This window comes from Megalobrama amblycephala, linkage group LG20 (genome assembly GCF_018812025.1).
Source record: "Megalobrama amblycephala isolate DHTTF-2021 linkage group LG20, ASM1881202v1, whole genome shotgun sequence".
Taxonomy (NCBI): domain Eukaryota; kingdom Metazoa; phylum Chordata; class Actinopteri; order Cypriniformes; family Xenocyprididae; genus Megalobrama; species Megalobrama amblycephala.
The window spans coordinates 19987826-20009550 of record NC_063063.1 but is presented as its reverse complement, the minus strand read 5'-3'; the positions used below and the strand labels follow the sequence as shown (position 1 = coordinate 20009550).

At 36.5% G+C, this 21725-nt stretch overlaps 1 protein-coding gene across 1 annotated transcript in view; it reads left to right on the top strand.

The window, feature by feature from the left end:
• Window position 1: 1 nt before the first annotated feature.
• The window catches only part of uts2r2 (urotensin-2 receptor 2), a 24789-nt gene continuing 3065 nt past the window's right edge, over window positions 2–21725 (top strand). The window contains exons 1-8 of the mRNA XM_048169862.1: window positions 2–210; window positions 467–678; window positions 5348–5423; window positions 7885–7927; window positions 9494–9558; window positions 10570–10626; window positions 11155–11308; window positions 14894–15017. Coding sequence (XP_048025819.1) covers window positions 35–210; window positions 467–678; window positions 5348–5423; window positions 7885–7927; window positions 9494–9558; window positions 10570–10626; window positions 11155–11308; window positions 14894–15017 — 907 coding nt within the window. The 5' untranslated portion in view covers window positions 2–34. The remainder of the gene's footprint in view (window positions 211–466; window positions 679–5347; window positions 5424–7884; window positions 7928–9493; window positions 9559–10569; window positions 10627–11154; window positions 11309–14893; window positions 15018–21725) is intronic.

Below are 21725 nucleotides of genomic sequence, written 5' to 3'. Positions count from 1 at the left end.
TCTAAACGTATAGTGTTTGACAACGTTCTTGCGGATGCTTTCACACTGGACTTGTATAGGGCAGTTCAGTAGACAAACATTAAGTGAAACGAAACCATACACGTGTTATGTTGATGCACGCAGACAAGTATATTCATTAAACATGACTGTACAACGACGAGTAATCAGTAAAAGTCCAGAAAGTAGCGCCATTGAAAAGAAAATTAAGAGGTAATGATTTTCAATTTCTGAAACTTTATGAGCTCACATTGACTTTGCATTGCTGCAATTAATGAGTGATGCTGCTTCAAATCCTCGTTTACATGCATATTTCTCCCTGCATAATGCAGAATAAATGTATATGTCTCTTGTTTCTTTCGTTGTGCAATCTGACAATCGAATGAATGGATGAAGGAAATGCACACCTGACAGTCCATCGCACCTGTGTTCTTAGACTGTATTTATAATATGGTGTGTGTTCATTCAGGGGAAATGCGCAGAGACAGGCCTCCTCTTGGAGAGGTAACGTGTCCACGCTGTTGCTGTTGATAGGAGTCACTGGACTATTGAGCTGGATATATTTCACATGGACTGATGACTTTACACACACTTTGGTTTCAAGAGGTGAGGTCCTCACTCAGCCCAGAGTGTTCACAGTTGAGTGCTCTGAAGACTACAAGAAGTACAAGATATTCCCAGGTATGTAGGTGGTTCTTCTTCCATTTGCTGAGCTCCATTCGCTCAAAGTGCAGACTACATTCCAAACTTTATAGGACATTTCTACTTTGGTTTTGGTGTGTATTTCTGGTTTTAATAAATTTACCATGCAAATTTGAAATATCAATAACGTTATTGTGAAATTTGCATAGTGAACTGTAATTGGTCTTTTTATATATTTATGGAATTTACATATTACTGTCACTCGCACAACTCTTTCTTGCTCACTCAATTTATATTCATATTTTATTACAATTATTATTTTATTATTTTATTACACTGCCACGTTACTATTATGTTTTTTAACAGTGGCATTTAAAATGCATTCAACTGTATTGCTTGTTTCTTTACAATTATGAGGAATAAAAGGTTCAAGGGTTAGTTCACCCAAAAATGAAAATAATGTAATTTATTACTCACCCTCATGCTGTTCCAACCCCCTTCGTTAATCTTCGGAACACAAATTAAGGTATTTTTGTTGAAATCCGATGACTCCATGAGGCCTCCATAGCCAGCAATGACATTTCCTCTCTCAAGATCCATAAAGGTACTAAAAACATATTTAAATCAGTTCATGTGAGTACAGTGGTTCAATATTAATATTATAAAACGACGAGAATATTTTTGGTGCGCCAAAAAAACAAAATATCTTATTTAGTGATGGCCGATTTCAAAACACTGCTTCAGGAAGCTTCGGAGTGTTATGATTCTTCTGTCGAATCATGATTCGGATCGCGTGTCAAACTGCTGAAATCACGTGACTTTGGCGCTTCGAACCGCTGATTCGACATGCTGATTCATTATGCTCCGAAGCTTCCTGAAGCAGTGTTTTGAAATCGGCCATCACTGTATAAGCCGTTATTTTGTTTTTCTTGGCGCACCAAAAATATTCTCGTCACTTTATAATATTAATATTGAACCACTGTACTCGCATGAACCGATTTAAATATGTTTTTAGTACCTTTATGGATCTTGAGAGAGGAAATGTCATTGCTCCCTATGGAGGCCTCACGGAGCCATCGGATTTCAACTAAAATACCTTAATTTGTTTTCTGAAAATGAACGGGTCTTACAGGTGTGGAACGGCATGATGGTGAGTAATAAATGAAAGAATTTTCATTTTTGGGTGAACTAACCCTTTATATGAAAGTTTAAAGGTCCAGTGTGTAATATTTAGGAGGATCTATTGACGGAAATGCAATATAATATACATAACTATGTTTTCAGTGGTGCAAAAGACCTTGCATAATGAACCATTACCGCTTCTGAGCGGTATTCAAGGCTAAGCGTATCCCATCATGCATTATGTTTGGGACCTCACATGCCCCGAAATCGCGAGATGTCAGGGAAAACATACATCTGTAAGTTAAATTATATATATAATACATATAATACATATAATTTAGTAATAAAATATAAAGTGTTGCGCATTTTATTAATGCAAAGATGAGTGGGCTATGTGTATTTTGCACAACATTTGCAACTGCTTTTTATCACTTAAAGAAGCACCACAATTTTAAAATAGTGTTTTCTGTTAGTCACATAGCGTGTGTATTTTAAAATGCAGAGTATTGGAAATAATTTAAAAAAGAAGAAGCTATGATGCTTGCATTTTTTGCAAGACTATAAGTGTGTCCTATCGGGCAATCAAAAGTTCTACACACACATGCAATCTTCACACCCACTTGAACACTTGAGCCAAAATACAGGAAATACGTCATGTAAGTAGACAAGTGGCCAAGTGCAAAGAACGCAAGTGTGGGTATTTCCATTTATTAGAAGCATCAATATCTTTGTCCTGTGTCAACCACTGCTTCTCTATGTGCTTCGAAAGGGAGGGATGAGCTGTGGACTGACCGAACTCACCAAACTATAAGAGTTTTTTTGTATACTTATCCATATTGCACTGCCTATTATTTAATATATATGATATTGTAATGTATACACTCACCGGCCACTTTATTAGGTACACCTGTTCAACTCCTCATTAATGCAAATATCTAATCTGCCAGTCACATTGCAGCAACTCGGCATGGTCAAGACGATCTGCTGAAGTTCAAACTGTGCATCAAAATGGGGAAGAAAGATGATTTAAGTGATTATGAAAATGGTGTGGTTGTTGGTGCCACACGGGATGGTTTGAGTATTTCAGAAACTGCTCTGGGATCTACTTTTCAGCACATACAACATTCTTTGGGGTTTAGAGAGAATGGTCCGAAAAAGTATCAAAATGTCCTGTGAGTGGCAGTTCTGTGGGTGAAAATGCCTTGTTGATGCCAGAGATCAGAGGAGAATGTTCAGACTGGTTCGACGTGATAGACAGGCAACAGTAACTCAAAAAAACTACACGTTACAACCAAGGTTTGCAGAAGAGCATCACTGAACGGGAATGCACAAAATGTTAAACCTGCACAAAATGCACAAAATGTTAAGCAGATGAGGTACAGCTGCAAAAAAAAAAAACCACACCGGGTGCCACACCTGTTAGATAAGAACAGGAAACTGAGGCTACAATTCACACGGGCTCAACAAAATTTGAGTGCAGTCAGAAAAAAATAAATAATCTGCAGCAACTGCATGATGCTATCATGTCAATATGGACCAAAATCTCTGATGAATGTTTGGATGAATCTTGTTGGATCTATGCCATGAACACTTAAAGGTGCCCTAGAATTAAATATTGAATTTACCTTGGCATAGTTGAATAACAAGAGTTCAGTACATGGAAAAGACATACACTGAGTTTCAAACTCCATTGTTTCCTCCCTCTTATATAAATCTCATTTGTTTAAAAGACCTCTAAAGAACAGGCGAATCTCAACATAACACCGACCGTTACGTAACAGTCGGGGTGTACGCCCCCAATATTTGCATATGCCAGCCCATGATCAAGCCATTAGACAAGGGCAGAATGTCTGGATGTGCACAGCTGAATCATCAGACTAGGTAAGAAAGCAAGAACAATAGCAAAAAATTACAGATGGAGCAATAATAACTGACGTGATCCATGATAACATGATATTTTTAGTGATATTTGTAAACTGTCTTTCTAAATGTTTCGTTAGCATGATGCTAATGTACTGTTAAATGTGGTTAAAGTTACCATTGTTTCTTACTGTATTCACGGAGACAAGAGAGCCGTCGCTATTTTCATTTTTAAACACTTGCAGTCTGTATAATGCATAAACACAACTTCATTCTTTATAAATCTCTCCAACAGTGTAGCATTAGCCGTTAGCCACGGAGCATACTATCAAACTCATTCAGAATCAAATGTAAACATCCAAATAAATACTATACTTACACAATTAGACATGCTGCATGACGAACACTTTGTAAAGATCCATTTTGAGGGTTATATTAGCTGTGTAAACTGTGTTTATGCTGTTCAAGGCAAGCGCGAGCTCCGGGGACGGGGGAGCACGAGAATTAAAGGGACCGCAACCTATATATCGGTGCATAGTTAATGATGCCCCAAAATAGGCAGTTAAAAAAATGAATAAAAAAAAATCTATGGGGTATTTTGAGCTGAAACTTCAGACACATTCAGGGGACACCTTAGACTTATATTACATCTTTTAAAAATATGTTCTAGGGCACCTTTAAGGCAGTTCTGAAGGCAAAAGGAGGTCCAACCAACTACAAGGTGTACTTAATAAAGCAGCCAGTGAGATTTTTTGCATACTCCTACGTGCATGTGAAGATTGTGTCTTTATAACATATTTTTCTAAACCAAAAACATTTTTACCTAAATGTTGTTTTTGCATATCTGATTTATTCAAAATAATACATTCTTTGGTCACTTTAAGCTTCTGTGACTGATCACCTTATTATTCATGGCTTGGGTTTGCAGCTGGTAGAATTTATGAGCCCAGCTATTCTTTACTATATGGATCTTTGTTCCAAAAAGTCTGTGCAATATAACTAGGGCGACCTTTGAACTAATACACGTTGCTGTATCAGAGGAAACCTGCTCCCAAACAACTTCTGGGAGTAGAAAGCTTTGCTTGAACAAAGTCAGCACCTGTGCATTCCATCGGTGAAAATCATGAAGTTAGATATTTGGTAGAAAGCCAGAGCTGTGATTGACAGTCTGAAGCCTCCCACATAGGACTCATTACTGAACCTCACACAGGCTTCAAAAAGCTGCAGGCTTCTCAAACAAAGCAAGTGCTGGGATTAACAAGCATTCCCTTGGCTCTAGTTCATCCTGCTTTCTTTATGACGGGCATAAATAAACTCTGGGAAAGAGACAATATATTCAGGAAAATATGTCCCAAAGCTAACCGTAGCCATTTCGCTGTTAGGTCTTAAGAATTCCTGCAAGAAAATCCTACTGGATTCTCCCAAGTGGCATATGAATCTATGCCAAAATACTGTATACTTTGGAATTTGATTGGACTTAGAGCCTTGTTGTGAATTGAACACCCCACTGTGAATGTTGCCTGACCAAAAGCACTTCCTCTCTGAGAGGAAGCTGGAATAAACTTCAGAGTCATTATGCAGTTCGTTTTGCAAGGCAAGCTGCCTCACTGAATGTGTTATTGAATATGCAGTTTGAAAAGAAAATTTGGCAGAGGTGTAGAGCCAGTTACTTTAATCTGTCATAATTAATGAATCTGTATGAAAGGCTAATGCATTCTGTCCTCAGGTTGCACCCCAACAAAATGCGGCAGAGCTATTTCAGACAGTGTGGTGACTTTGGAGGAGGCACAGAAACTTAGAAGGTACACATGCACACATATATACACTATCGTTCAATAGCTTGAGGTTGGTAAGATTCTTCAGTGTTTATGGAAGAAGTCTGTTATGCTCACCGAGGCTGCAATTATTTGATCAAAAATAGTTAAAGGTGCCCTAGATTCAAAAATTGAATTTACCTTGGCATAGTTGAATAACAAGAGTTCAGTACATGGAAAAGACATACAGTGAGTCTCAAACCCCATTGTTTCCTCCTTCTTATATAAATCTCATTTGTTTAAACGACCTCCGAAGAACAGGCGAATCTCAACATAACACCGACTGTTACGTAACAGTCGGGGTGTACGCCCCAATATTTGCATAATGTCAGCCCATGTTCCCAACATTATGAAAGGGATTACACAAGGGCAGCCAGTATTAACGTCTGGAGCTGCACACAGCCGAATCATCAGACTAGGTAAGCAAGAACAACAGCGAAAAATGGCAGATGGAGCAATAATAACTGACATAATCCATGATAGCATGATATTTTTAGTGATATTTGTAAATTGTCTTTCTAAATGTTTCGTTAGCATGTTGCTAATGTACTGTTAAATGAGGTTAAAGTTACCATCGTTTCTTACTGTATTCACGGAGACAAGAGCGTCGCTATTTTCATTTTTTAAACACTTGCAGTCTGTATAATGCATAAACACAACTTCATTCTTTATAAATCTCTCCAACAGTGTAGCATTAGCCATTAGCCACGGAGGACAGCCTCAAATTCACTCAGAATAAAACTTTAACATCCAAATAAATACTTTACTCACATAATTCGAAGCATGCATACAGTATGCATGACGAACATCTTGAGGGTTATATTAGCTGTGTGAACGTTGTAAATGCGCTGTAATATAGTCGACAGCTCATGTGGCAGGGAGCACGCGATTTAAGGGGGCGGCGCCGAGTGTAAATCAGTGCATTGTTAATGATGCCCCAAAATAGGCAGTTAAAAAAATTAACTAAAAACAATCTATGGGGTATTTTGAGCTGAAACTTCACAGACACATTCAGGAGACACCTTAGACTTATATTACATCTTGTGAAAAAGCATTCTTGGGCACCTTTAAAACAGTAATATTGTGAAATATTATTACAATTGAAACTGTTCTATTTTTATATTTTAAAAGTAGTTTATTTCTATTTTCTATGTGGCCCCTAAAGGGACATGGTGGTAGAAAAAATATATTTCACTGCTTTTGCATTCCCCTGAGAAAATTTGCGTTTGCTTGCAAAATCTTTGCATTCCCTTGCAAAACGTTTGCGTTCCCTCAAGAAACTTTGTGTTTTTTTTTTGTTTTTTTTTTAAGCGAACATTTTGCGAGCAAATGGAAAGTTTCTCAGCAAAACATTTGCAAAAACAACAATTTTTTTAGCATCATTACTTTACAGTCTTCAGTGTCATGTGATCCTTTAGAAATCATTCTGATATGCTGATGTGGTATTTAAGTAATATTTCTCAGTATTATCAATGTTAAAAACGGTTTTGCTGCTTAAAGGTTTAGTCCACTTTCAAATAAAATTTTCCTGATAATTTACTCGAAAAGAAATTAAGGTTTTTGATGAAAACATTCCAGGATTATTCTCCTTACAGTGGACTTCAATGGACTCCAAACGGTTGAAGGTCAAAATTACAGTTTCAGTGCAGCTTCAAAGGGCTTAAACTGATACCAGACGAGGAATAAGGGTCTTATCTAGTGAAACGAACAGTCATTTTCTTTAAAAAAATGATTGCATCACAAGTGCTTCCACCAGAACGTGATTTCGTATTCTTCAAAAAGCTTGGATTATCAAGCTTATAATTATATATAAAATTATCAGGAAATTTTTATTTGAAAGTGGACTAATCCTTTTATATTTTTTGTGTGGAAACCATGATACTTTTTTTTTCAAGATTCTTTGATGAATAGAACGTTCAAAAAAACAGTATTTATTTGAAATAGATTTTTTTTATAACATTAAGGCCTATTCACACCAAGGACAATAACTGTAAAAAATAAAGATATTGTTCTAAAATCATTCTAGATAGTATAGCAGAGTCCACACTTCAACTATAATGATAATGGCACAAGAAACGACATTGTTGGAATCACTTTGAGAACGATTCTTTCCAGCTGATGAACGTTAAAAACATTGACACCCAATCAGAATCCATCCTGCTTTAAAGAGTTTGGGATTTTAAAGTGGCAAGTGACAAAACTGCAGCGCGTTTATAATAAGCAGAATGATGTGTGAGCGCTAATATAGTTGGTGGTTATCGTTGTATTTATAGTTATCGTTCTTGATGTGAATGGGCCTGTATTAATGTCTTGTCATTTTTGATCAATTGAATGTGTCCTTGCTTAATAAAAGTATTAATTTTTTTAATTTCTGCACAAAAAAAAAAAAAAAAAACTTACTTATGGTAGTGTACATGCATAAATACATGTGTTTCTTCTTATTCCACAGGTTAGCTGAGCGGGGGTTATCACTTGCTGGATCAGATGGTGGTGTGAGTAGACACTCTTCATATGCTTGCATCTGTGTTCAAAAATAGTTGCATGTTGGTCTATCAAGGAAGCAGCGGCTTGAGAACACAAGAGGGCAGTACATACTATGGTTGTGACTTCAGCTGGAATTCAAAAGCAAACTTCTTTTACATCATGTGTCTATATGGCACCATATTGTTTATATGATTGAGTTTCTACAGGAAAGCACTCTCATTAAGAGTGCAATTGAGAATTCACATTCAGTGGGTGGCAGATTCTGGAAGGAACTGTCGCGTGTTTGATGGGAACAGCGTGTGACATTGCCAGTGGTTGTTGAAATTGCATTTTACCTTTGTAATGGATTAAGCTCAGCTAACCAGTACATCACTCTGCGGCTTAATGGTAAAGTATTGAAAAAGATCATAGCAGAAAAGTACATGTGGTGTCGAGACCTGAACCATATTGTAAAATAATGCACCAAATACAATTTAGAGTGAATATAAGGTCCAGTATTTCTTAAAATATCACAACCCCTCTTATAAAAGTCATCTTAATGTGAAATATTTAAGCAGCTAGAGTTTGATTGTTTTCCCAAAGTGATTTGTTGATGAACACCTGCTTAAAAATACACTAAACACAGTGACATTGTGAAATATTATTAAAACAATTTCTATTTGAATACATTTTAAAATGTATTTGATTTCTGTGATGGCAAAGATGAATTTTTAGCAGCCACTCCTCCAGTCTTCAGTGTCACATGATCCTTCAGAAATCATTCTAAAATGCTGATTGACTAATAATACGACCTAATATTTTTGTGGAAATTGTTACGAATATAATTATGAATATAAAGCACAAAAAACAGCATATATTTGAAATATAAATCTTTTGTATAATACTTATATTTACTCTCACGTTTGATCATTTTAATGCATCCTTGCTGAATAAAAGTATGCATTTCTTTAAAAAAAAATCTTACTGATCCCAAACTTTTCAATGTTGGTGTTCAAGCCTTTCACCCAAATTGTTATGCTGGTAATATAATTTTTAATTATACATTTCATGTTACTTTAGAAAAATGCAACCCCTCTTATATAAGGACCATGGATTACTTTTATTACTTTTACTTTATGATGTTTTCGCTTTATTTTGACTGCAGTGGATTACACAGAGAATATCTGATACCGTATAATGTTACATAAAAAGAACTTTTAAGGTAGAAACCTAGTCTGGGATCTTCCCAGGCAAAGAGGCCTTTTATAGAGTGTAACCAGTAAACTAAAAGAGGGTATAACCGAGGGTCCTGCTGAGTTTTTAAGAGCAGATCAGCCCCATCATCATGATTTATGAAGTGTGCGTAGACAGAGAGCAGGGAATACCAGCCCTGAGAGGAGTCCATCTGTTGACCTTATGATGAAGCACGAATAACAACAACTTCGGCTGTACAGTCCAGCTCTCGGGTAGTTGCAAGCCCTCAGTGGTTGTCTTTGGAGTTTAGTCAAACCAGAGACACTAGGGAAAGCTGTGCTTTTTTCTCAAATATTGACTGTTTCCACTGTCTTTTTTCTGTTCATTTTTGTTGTGTACAGGCCTCCATCCTGGATCTTCACTCTGGGGCGTTGTCGATGGGGAAGCAGTTTGTAAATATCTATAAGTGAGTATTACGTGTCGGCAAATGACAGGAAGTCGTCTCCACCTGAACTTCAGCAACAGTTTGATCAGTCCGAATCACAGCTTTATCAGATGTCTCGAAGTGCGTTTCATATGCACATCAAAGTATACCCCTGGGCCTGAGGAGCTGAACAGAAATCAGTGGCGGCAATGATGGGAATGTCTTTCTAGCTTCGATTGTGAAAGATCGTGTTTTCATCTCTTACACCTGGAGATTTCCCTCATGTCTTTTTATGAGATTTACACTTTGGTGCCCACACACAGGCTGGTACTGTGCTGGCAGTTAACTTGTACAGCTGGCATGTGTTGGCACACTTGTTGTGACATGTTGTGTGTGTATCTATTGCTGCTTGCATTTTGATGTTGAAGCAGTATTTGAGTATTTAAAGGTGCTAAAGAGGATGTTTTGTTTTATACATTTTTGCAATATTACTTGAAACTGTCTTTACTAACTGATAAAAGACTATTTATTAGGTGCACTGAAAGGAATAATATTAATATACATCATCTGTGCACGAGGTAGGGCCTTAAAAACATCAGCCAATCGTTGGCCCTCTGGCTTGTCAATCACTGCCGTGACGTTCCTTGTGAGAGACGAGCGCGGCTGCGCTCTCCAGTAACTTTCCACACTCTACAGGCGCCGCATACAATGTTTTTGTCAGGAGACAGGAGTAACAACTGCAGATTATGAGTTACCTGCGGTGAGTCCGACATAATGAATCCACTAACACGACACAGCGAATGCCGGTGGTAAACACTCGTGTTCCAATACGAGTGTTTACGAGTTTTGGGAGGCGTTCCTTCGAAGGAGGGGGGTTGTTCTTACGCATGCGCTCATTTCAAAAACTCAGTAACAGTCTTTGGTTTCTCAGTCGACGAAAAGATCCTCTTTAGCACCTTTAAATGGCTGCCATCCTACAAATGTTCAAGGTGGTGTGTTTGATATTGGTTTTTATTTTTATCTCAAATCAATCCATATGCTTTTCATCCACAGATATTTTAAGAATGAGATAAGGGATGTTTTCACAGAAGAAGATTTTGAACTGTACAGGTGAGTGATGTGGAAATGTTTGAAGCATTTCTTTTGACAAAATCTATTAATGCAAATTCAGTTCTCAAATATTGTCCAACATTAGTCTCTTTTATTTGTTTTATTATTTATTAAATTGTATTTTTATATTTTGTTTTATTTTGAAAATAATTTATATATATTTTTAAATTTAATTTAATTTAATTTAATTTTTTAGCTGTGCCACTTTAACTATACACATGCAGAAAGACATCTTTGATCACTGCAATGGGAATCAACCAGGTTTTAAACCATTACCATTTTTATACCAATATATCAAGTTAAAAATAGTTATACTTTTTTGAACACAGGAATGTGTCGGGTAAATTTTTCTAATTTTTCAGGGCTTTCTTAACGATTAGTCAGCTAGTCTTTTTTGGCAGCCCACCAACTAGTTGGTTTTGAAAATCTGTTGTTTTGTAATCCCTATTATGGGTATGGATGGATAAAAGTACCACAAGCTGATGTCAACTATATAAAGAGAATTTTACGCGCTATGTTTTAAACCAGAGATGTCCGTGGCCGAATTCAAAAGGCGATAGCTGAGACGTTTGGTCTGGACTCCAAACAGATGTACCTCACCAAGCCCACCTTCTTCTCTCGCATCAACAGCACCTCTGCCAAAACCACTCATGACGAGTACTGGCACCCACATATCGATAAGGTAACATGAATATCCAAGAAAACATTTAACATCTAGCTTTTAAATCACATCTTAGGAATGTTCAAGAACTCCCAGTGTTTACTCAATGACCAGTGTTCTGAAACTGCCAATCACATTTGTTCCCTCAGAACATGGACCAAAAATATCTTCATGCGCAAGGGCCCAGATGTTTTGAACTAGCTTTAATAGGCCATATTATTGCAAAGTTGACATTTATAAATAAATAATGTTTCACATCAAATTAGTTCAGTGACTTGAAATAAAGCAGAACTTTAAATACTTGTCTAGGGAGGCAAATCTATAAAGCAAACACAAAGGGATTTGGATATGAATAATGGAACTAGATTAATATTATATTCATGATGTAACCAAGCATCAGCTAATTATTACAGATATGAAATTAATTGGCACTCAATCCCAATTACTGGCGCATGGGAGATCCCCCACAGCCCCGTAGTGCCCGCCTTCATGAACCATTTATATAATAGTTGAATTTGATTTTAAAGTGGCAAATATACTTGGAGCTTACAAAGACTTTTAATGCTGCACAAATGTATTATGTACATTAATTGCAATCACAGGGATCAATGAATCATGCTGTAATTTTGATTTATTGATTTGCACTGACATATGCTGATTGATGTGACATTTATGCTTTCTAAAATACTGACCTGAAATGTTAACAAAAAATATTTCACAACCGAACTGGCAAAATAAAAAGAGTATTATTTAAGAGAGGGCTAAATTGCCCAAAATAACATAACTGTCTGTCTTAATCAGATGCAATTACAAATATAGCTGCAAGCAGCAGTTATTTGGGTTCAAGGGCTTTAAGGCTTTTAAGCACGTGTAAAACGTTAGTTTTATTTAGCAAGCCTGTAACCACCTAGACCGTAAATGCAAGAGACCATTTACAGCCAATACAAGTAATTTACTAAGGAAATATATGGTTTTTAAAGCTTATTAACAGTTATAGCACCACCTATGGCCCGATCTACATAAAAGTTTGTATTCTTTAGAATCATGTCGCATGTGCTCACCTAATTTCGTGAAGTTCTGAGTTTTCGTTTAAGACTGATTGGTTTTTGTGTATTCTTGGTCATAGCTATCCAAATGCTAATTTGGTAATTTAACAATTTTCTTTTTTTTTGGTATAGTTGTTGACCTAGAATAGAGAGTCCAGAGAGTTGTCCTACAGTGGTTTTATCAAGGTTGAGCGAAAAACCTAGGACTAGTATGCGAAAGTAGGTTTTTATTAATGAACAACTTGATTGACAGCAGTGGTCCTAGGGACAAGTTGTTCAGAATGAGGATCTATCTCATGGTATGAGTATGCCATGCATGTGTGAAAAATCATGTAATATACAGTAATTTATGTGCTTGAAAAACATGATGGTGCCCCTTGATTGCCGATTTCTTTCAGATTTCCCACAGACCTCTAGGGCCATGAGTCAAAAAGGCCCAGCGATTTTCATTCCGATTGGCCTCCACTAACCTTATCTAACAGGTGCACAAACTTCATTGGCCAACAGCGGCCGTGTTTTTTGAGATGCGCAAATGTCCATATAGACCATCGTGGCACCTTGGAAAAAAGACACTGCATGGCAGTTTTCAAGTCAATCGGACTGACTGTTGCGTAGCTATAGCTGTTTTTGTGTTCTTTTCCTTTTATAGCGCCACCAAGCCGCCAGTTGCCACATCCTTTTTCACGTGACCACACACTGAGCTCATACGTTAGTGTACCCAGTTTCGTTATCTCATTCCGTTCAAGAATTATAGCCATTTTAGTAAAAGTGGCCAACGTTTTGGCATCCAATAGCGAACTTGAATGGAAATTTTGACATGTTTTGTATAGTTGTTGTCATTCAGGTTCCAGTGAATTTTTCTGCACTGGTTTGGTTCCGATCGGGCGAAAACCCTAAGACTAGTTTGCAAAAAAAGGTCTTGAGACAATGATTCCAGTGATATAAGACTGATATCAGTCTGCGCCTGATGGTTTATAATTTTGTACTTTTGATCGCTGTAGTGCCACCATCAGGCCGATCGGGGTGGGGACTAACCATCCCTCAAAGTTTCTCTGCAGCTTTGTCTCTATAACTTATGGTTTGGTCTTTTTAGGACAGAATGATGATCTTTGAAAATCCTAACAATTCCAATAGGCTTTCAGCACTACGCGCTTGAACCCTTAAATACTCGTGCATAACGAGCCCCAGGAGGGGCCAAGACTTGCGGTACGCCACTGGCTCATATGGTTTTAGCATATTTGAGACTATTCTCTGAATTTCTCATGCATGAAGATGGAAGTGCTCAGCAATATTTGCACCCAAACCAGTGTCTGGTACAGCACGTTTAGGACCTGGACTCTTTATTTGGTCAGACTTAAAATCTCTTTTATCACAACAACATTGCCTTTAAAAGACATGATTTATTTTTGAAACAAAGCGTAATGTTCCTACGTCACTTTCTAGCTGTTGAAATGAGGTCTTGAGGGGATCTAAAAACAAGTTCAAGTTCATTTACGTCTGGTCTTAAGAAGTACCTTTGATCTCTGAGTTGGTTGTGCGTTTATGAATGTGGCCATCAGGGTGAATTAATCAAAGTGATCATTTCATTTTGCAGGCAAGGTTTACGTGCTTGGCTGTAACACACCAAAGGAATAAACTGCTTACATTGAAGATAAATTGCTTTTGTGTTTTGGATTTCTTCATGTTGCATGAGAGGCAAAAAGATAAACAGATTGAGAAGGTCATCGTAGTTTGTAGCTGCACCTATTGGTTTGTTTTTGAAACGTAACTGTCCACATTGCATCATCATCTGTCATTTGCTTATACAATTTTACAATTCACTTGAATCAGCTCGTGTTTAGACAGAAATGTAACGCGCCACAGTGATAATGAGCTTTCTGGTAGGGTTGATCCATATGAGTTGTGGGATGATATTTTGGCATTGATAAAATAATAAAAACAAATAAGCGTCTCAAATGCTGAATGTACTCCCTCTGCGGTAGGTGTGTGGAATATTCCTCATTAAACTGTCTCTGAAAAAACCACTGGAAACAAAGTGCCGTTGCCAGAATACTGCCAGCTTTAAACCGTAGATTAGATTAAAGTAGTTAAAAGTGTGATCCGACATGCCGAGAAGTGACGCCTGTGTGGTTTGGGATCACTAAAGAGATTCCCCTCGTAAAGCAGAGCAGAGTTTAAAGTCCCCGGGATGCCGTTAAATTCTACCACTGTTTTTCGGTAAGCCAGGAAATCTTAGGCTTTACTTGAGGGTTTTTTTTTTTTTTTTTGAGAGAGAGAGAGAGTTTTACTTGTGTACATTATAAAATTTGCAGCAATTATAAATACATTAATGAATGAATCTGTCAATCAAGAGATTAGAATTTTTTTCAAGACAACCAACAACCCCATAATACATCATGAGGTCTTGATCAATTTGGTTCTCCCCATCCAACTAAGATGAATTATTAAAGCATCTTAATTAATGTTTCAGGCTCATGCTGAGATTTTTTTTATTTTTTTTTTTGAGGTTTTACAGAAAATAAATATTCATGGTGTTTAAAATGTGCATATTTTTTAACAGGAGACTTATGGATCCTTTGACTACACATCTTTGCTCTACTTGTCTGATTATGGTGTGGAGTTTGGTGGCGGACGGTTTGTCTTCATGGACCCGAATAGCAACAGAACGGTGGAGCCACGGGCTGGTAAATACACGTCACACACATCACCGGGATTTGTATAAAAGCATGAAAGTGAAATGTGTTCAAGCAAGATAAGGATTTAATTATGGCTGTCAGTTGATTTTAAAAATGAAATTATAATCTGATAAATTAAATTAATCTTGTATATCTATATATTTAATGAGAAATGCCCCAAAATGAAGATCTCAGTTATTGTGGTAGATGAGTACAGAATTAAATGTATATGATTAATTAGTCAGAATATGGCTGGCTTTATTTTCATATTATTGAAAATAAGCCATTTACTGACCTATCAGCTAACAATCAGTTTCATCATCAAGTCAGCCTTTCCAAGGTAAATATATAGGGGCCAAACATTATATTGCATCTTGTTTTTAGTGTATGGCACATTATGTCAACTTTAAAGTAGTTAAACTTTCAAAAACGTATTTTGCTGCCCTTGTTCTGTAGTACTGTGTACTGTAAGTGTGGTCTGTTAAAGGGTTAGATCACCCAAAAATGAAACTTCTGTCATTAATTAATCACTCTCATGTTGTTACAAACCCGCAAGAACTTTGTTAATCTTCAGAACACAAATTAAGATATTTTTGATCCAAGAGGTTTTATCTCCCATAGAAAACAACAAAATTACCACATTCATGGTCCAGAGAAGTAGTAAAGACATTGTTAAAATAGTCAATGTGACTACACTGGTTTAACCTTAATGTTATGAAGCGTCGAGAATACTTTTTGTGCTCAAAAACTAAAATAAAGACTTTATTCAACAATTTCGTCTCTACCCTGTCAGTCTCCTACACAGTTGGCCAATACAGTGTCGGTGTTTGGACGTAAACACGGAAAAGCTGAACTGCATAGGGGACCACTTTTACCACTTTTCTGAACCTTGAATGTGGTAATTTTGTTGTTTTCTATGGGAAACAAAAAAAAAAAAACCTCGTATTTCATCAAAAATATCGTAATTCGTGTTCTGAAGGTGAACGAAGGTCTTATGGGTTTGGAATGATGTAAGGGTGAGTAATTAATGACAGGGTGAACTAACCCCTTAAAGCTGTAGTAAATTGCAGATTATTGGCATTATTAAATTTCTTTTTAAAAAAACAAAAAAACATTTGTACTTCTTTAATAGACTAGCAAAAAAAAAGATTTCAATTTCAAATCAATTATATTTCTGAAGGATCATGTGACACTGAAGACTAGAGTAATAGCTGGTGAAAGTTCAGCTTTGCCATCAATAAGTTACATTTTAAAATAGTTATTTTTAATTAAAAAAATGTAGCCTAGGTGAGCATGAAGAGGCTTCTTTCAAAAGCATTAAAAACCCCAAACCTCTGAACGGCAGGGTACGTTAATATAAATTAAACATATATTAAATATGTATGAAAACGCTTAAAGGTAAAATCTATGTTGTTGGATTTACACCTAATGCCCACTGGCAATATATAATTCCTGTGGCTTTTGAGTATTCAAACGACCCTTTTGCCAGACATGGTGTTATGTCTGCTTAAATTAAGATCAGTTACGCTCTGCCTGGTAACTGTGCCTAATGTGGAAAATAATGTGCATTGTAGAATGATGTGTAATTAAGTTTCCATTCTTTGAATTCTATTGGGAGGGGAAACTGCAACTTAAAGGTGCCCTAGATTATGTTTTTAAAAGATGTAATATAAGTCTAAGGTGTCCCCTGAATGTGTCTGTGAAGTTTCAGCTCAAAATACCCCATAGATTTTTTTTAATTAATTTTTTTAACTGCCTATTTTGGGGCATCATTATAAACGCGCCGATTTATGCTGTGGCCCCTTTAAATCCCGTGCTCTCCGCCCACAGAGCTCGCGCTCGCCTTAAACAGTGCCATAACAAAGTTTACACAGCTAATATAACCCTCAAAATGGATCTTTACAAAGTGTTCGTCATGCATGCGACATGCATGCGTCGGATTATGTGAGTATTGTATACTGTTATATTGTTTACATTGATTCTGAATGAGTTTGAGGCTATGCTGTGTGGCTAAAGCAAACATTACACACTGTTGGAGCGATTTATAAAGAATGAAGTTGTTTATGCATTATACAGACTGCAAGTGTTTAAAAATGAAAATAGCGACGGCTCTTGTCTCCGTGAATACAGTAATAAACGATGGTAACTTTAACCACATTTAACAGTACATTAGCAACATGCTAACGAAACATTTAGAAAGAAAATTTACAAATATCACTAAAAATATCATGATATCATGGATCATGTCAGTTATTATCGCTCCATCTGCCATTTTTCGCTGTTGTTCTTGCTTGCTTACCTAGTCTGTTGATTCAGACGTTGATCCAGACGTTTTGCCCTTGTCTAATGCCTTTCATAATGATAATGTTGGGACCGTGGGCTGGAATATGCAAATGTTGGGGGCGTACACCCCGACTGTTACGTAACAGTCGGTGTCATGTTGAGATTCGCCTGTTCTTCGGAGCTCTTTTAAACAAATGAGATTTATATAAGGAGGAGGAAACAATGGAGTTTGAGACTCACTGTATGTCATTTCCATGTACTGAACTCTTGTTATTTAACTATGGCAAGATAAATTCAATTTTTCATTCGAGGGCACCTTTAAAGTAGCAATAAGTGTACTTCCTGTAGGAAGACACAATGGTTAACTACTAAAACCAGTTGCATAATAAATCTGTCAAGAAGATACACTGCAGGTACCGTGTGTAAACGTTATGAGGTTATTAATTGGCACCGCCGAGGTTCTTTAGCTCACTGGAGTCCATTTTCTGAATCGTGTAAGTGGTTATGCGGTTGCACTTGAAGTGCAAAAGAATTAGCAATAATTATCACTTTGCATGCCACCATGAAGTAATATGAAATTTCACTGAAGCTCTCTCCTCTATTGAAATTACAGCCACACTCCAACCCCTCTTTATGACTTGTTTTACATACCTGTTGCATGGACTAATTGTTTTGTTTTCTCAGCTTGGCATTTTGATAATGTCCCATGATGACGTGATCCATGAATGGCTGCCTGATTATTTGGTCTGCACGGAGAAGCTGTTATTTTGACTTGTGAATGTGAATTCATTTACCTTTCAGCTCTTTATTAGAATCTGACACTTTTGAGTAGATAATGTCTGCTATTTTCCAAGGTGCACTCAGTGGCATCATACAACCATGATAGAAACTGTCAGGCTGCTTTCTTTAAAATCTGCCCCCACATATCCCTGCTGGGCCGATGAGACGTGTTTTACCATATAGTGTGACATTTGATCATGGAGTGCTCCCTGAACCCATTGAAGATTGATGACAGGTGATAGTAGATGGCAGGTGACTGCAGATAAGATATATGCTTTTGTACGTGCATGTATAGGGGAAAAACAAATATTGTGATTTATCTTTTCATTCTCTATATTCTCTAGGTTGTATATTAGTGTAGTAGTTTAGTACAAGTGGTGATATGTCAGACTTATAAAAAGGACAATCATGGGGACCTGTTTAGCAGGAGCATTTGTTAGCCCAATTGTTTGGTCTTTCAAGAACAACAATTTTGTACACAAAGTATGGCAGGACTTGCTTTGTCGAAAACCAAAAGTGAATGATGGGGACCATCAAACTCTAAGAAAGACTGTGTCCAAACAGAGAACTAAAGCAAAACTCAGTTTTCACCATGAAGACCCTGTTTCCACAAAAACTGACCATAGAGAACTTTAGAAAACCAACATCCATTAAAGAGCCACAATTGCTAAAACTTTAATCACAGACTCTGATGCATTCAATGCATTCAAACAGCTACAAAAGACTTATACTCTCCGCCTACTGACTTGCGTAAACATTATGGGAAGCGCGCTAGCCAGACAGAATTTAAACTGTTGGCTGGAGACCCAAGTTTGGTTTGAAGATGAAAAACATACCAAGCACAATGTTCTCTCACCATTCTTGATTTCTAACATGCACTCACTATCAGGGCAGAAACGAAAGCTGATGCTCTCCTTATGTTTTTCTGTCATCACTGTTTGCGTTCATATGTAAATTGCGTGAGCTTATTTTGTCCATTAGATGAAAGATCTGACAAAAAACCCTTACTTTTACCCGCCCATAGACCCTCCCCTCAAAGAAATCAGGACAGAAGTGGTTGAAAGTGAGTGAGAAAAAGAATGAGAAGCAGATTCCCCCTCCAATATCTCTGAACCAACTGGCAGATGCTCTGATAGATGACATACCACTGAAAACTATTAATTATTCTAAGAAGGTTTGTAAGCTGTGTTATAGGCAAACAGTGGTGAAACGCATAAATTATATAAAATATTGCCTGTTTCTATATATATATATATATATATATATATATATATATATATATATATATATATATATATATATATATATATTATATTATTTATTTATTATTATTATTATTATTATTATTAATAAATAAATTAATAATAATAATAATAATAATAATAATAAAAAAAAAAAATATATATATATATATATATATATATATATATATATATATATATATATATATATATATATTATATAAAATAATAATAATAATAATATATAATATTATATAGTGTCACTGAGCTGATGTTCTAGGCTTAAAATACCCATAATGCATTATTCATCAGACCCCAATATTTTCGGCTTTGGATTTCTCCCTCCCGTCATGCCCCGTCTCCAGCTAGGGTGATGAGTTTTGAATGCCTGCCTCCAGTTTTATATGAAATAGGATACAGTGCATTAGATGGAGCAGCTGGAACGTGTTCCTGTTCACTGGGTGGCAAAAGCAGTGTGCTCTGTCAGTGTGTTGATTATCCATCAGGTGTGGCTGATGAGCCCTGATCTTCGCTAAGGTAATTATTACTCTGATGGATAACTCTGTCGAACAGGCTGTAATTATAACTAGACTGACAATCAACCTCCCTCTTCCATGATGAATGCAAGGAGGAGAGATATTGGCATGTTGAGATGCACAGCGCTAAACACAAGAGAGGAGGACAGAGGTGATATGAGGAAGGGGAAGGGTGCTGTTATGACGTCATATAATAGAAGATGAGATTGGGTGGAAAAAAGCACTTTATTTTCGTCTCACTGGGAAAATTGTTGCCTGGCGCTGGATGAATCCTCTCAAATCAGGAGATGCAGCTGTGATCCCAGAGTCACAGAGGAGCAATGTGCTCTTGGCCCAGCGAGCACCTCATACGGTTAGAACCAGCTGAGGAGTTTAAAGGAGGCAACAGGTGCATTTTTATTGTCAGGTGGAAAAACAAAGGCTGGATTTTTGTTTTTTTGTTTTTTTGCTGTGCTTATGTCTGTGCTGGCAGACGAAAGGAAATCGGTGCAGTTTAAAGATGTGTGACAGTGTTTTGATGTGCAAATATAGGGACACTTTAAAAGCAGAAGACCTTGAAACGATGAGATACAGTAGCTATCTGTCATGTTATGACTTTATAGTATGCTGTTAAAGGTTATAATGTTAACTATAGTTTCTCTTATGTAGAAATTTTTACATTTGACCTGTTTAGTTAACCTTTAAATGAAAATTCTGTCATCATTTACTCACCCTCAAGTTGTTCCAAACCTGCATAAATTTCTTTCTTCTGCTGAACACAAAAGAAGATACTTTGAAGATTATGGGTGACCAAACAGTTAATGGACCCCATTGACTTCTATAGTATAGAAAAAAATACTATGAAAATCAAGACAAATATCTTTTTTCGTGTTCAACAGAAGAAAGAAATTCATACAGGTTTGGAACAACTTTGAGGGTGTGTATATGATGACAGAATTTTCATTTTTGGGTAAATTATCCCTTTAAGGCAAGTCAAGTTGGTCATGATTAAGTTTCAATAACATATTTTAAATAAGGAATAATATCTGACAACATGCAGACACTTCCATTTCTACATTATATTTGTGCTTTTTTTATTTTAAAAAAGCAAAAATAATTGCTTTTTTATTGTTTCCTAGTGCACCAAGTTACATGACAACATGCTGGCAAACCATGCGCTCTTCTCTGAGCTTGTCAGGCTTCATTTGTTGATTTGTTAAATTTCTAAATCACTGAATCTAATGTTTTTAGTCTGTTTCTCTCTTGTGTGATATTGTTCCTCTCCTAATTTCCATGTAAACACTATTATCAGGATTTACATTTTCCCAGCCTAATACTCCAGATGTCCTTAGGGATCTTGCAGGTTTTATGGCATTATACACTTTCCTCCTGAAATGCAGTGCAGCATGTTAGATCAATATATATTTGTAAATAACATTTCATTTTCTCAAACTTGTAGTATAATTGTAACATTTTAATGAGATTCAATGTAACTTTCACAATTAAAAATGGTCAACGAGGGTCAGAATGAAGCAAACACAACGGATGGTAATTTGCAAATGTCTCCTTGTGCATCAGTTGGAGTGTACAGAATTAGACTTGGATAATTAGCGTGGAGGAAGCATGCGGTTTTTAATAATATCTGTCCAGCTTCAATCTGCACGGGTCACTGTGAAATCTAACATTTTATCGAGGAATGATTTTTATTATTAAAGTATCTAGTTTAAAGAAAATAATTTATGTAATGCATCAATTAATTGAAATAGTTTCATGAATCAATAATGAGATGTGGATAAACTATATTGATTTATAAGCTTTCCCATTTGGACAGAACAGATATGTTGTCATATGATTGGTTATTACTATTGGTATTTATTGTTATAAATGCTTTTGATGCC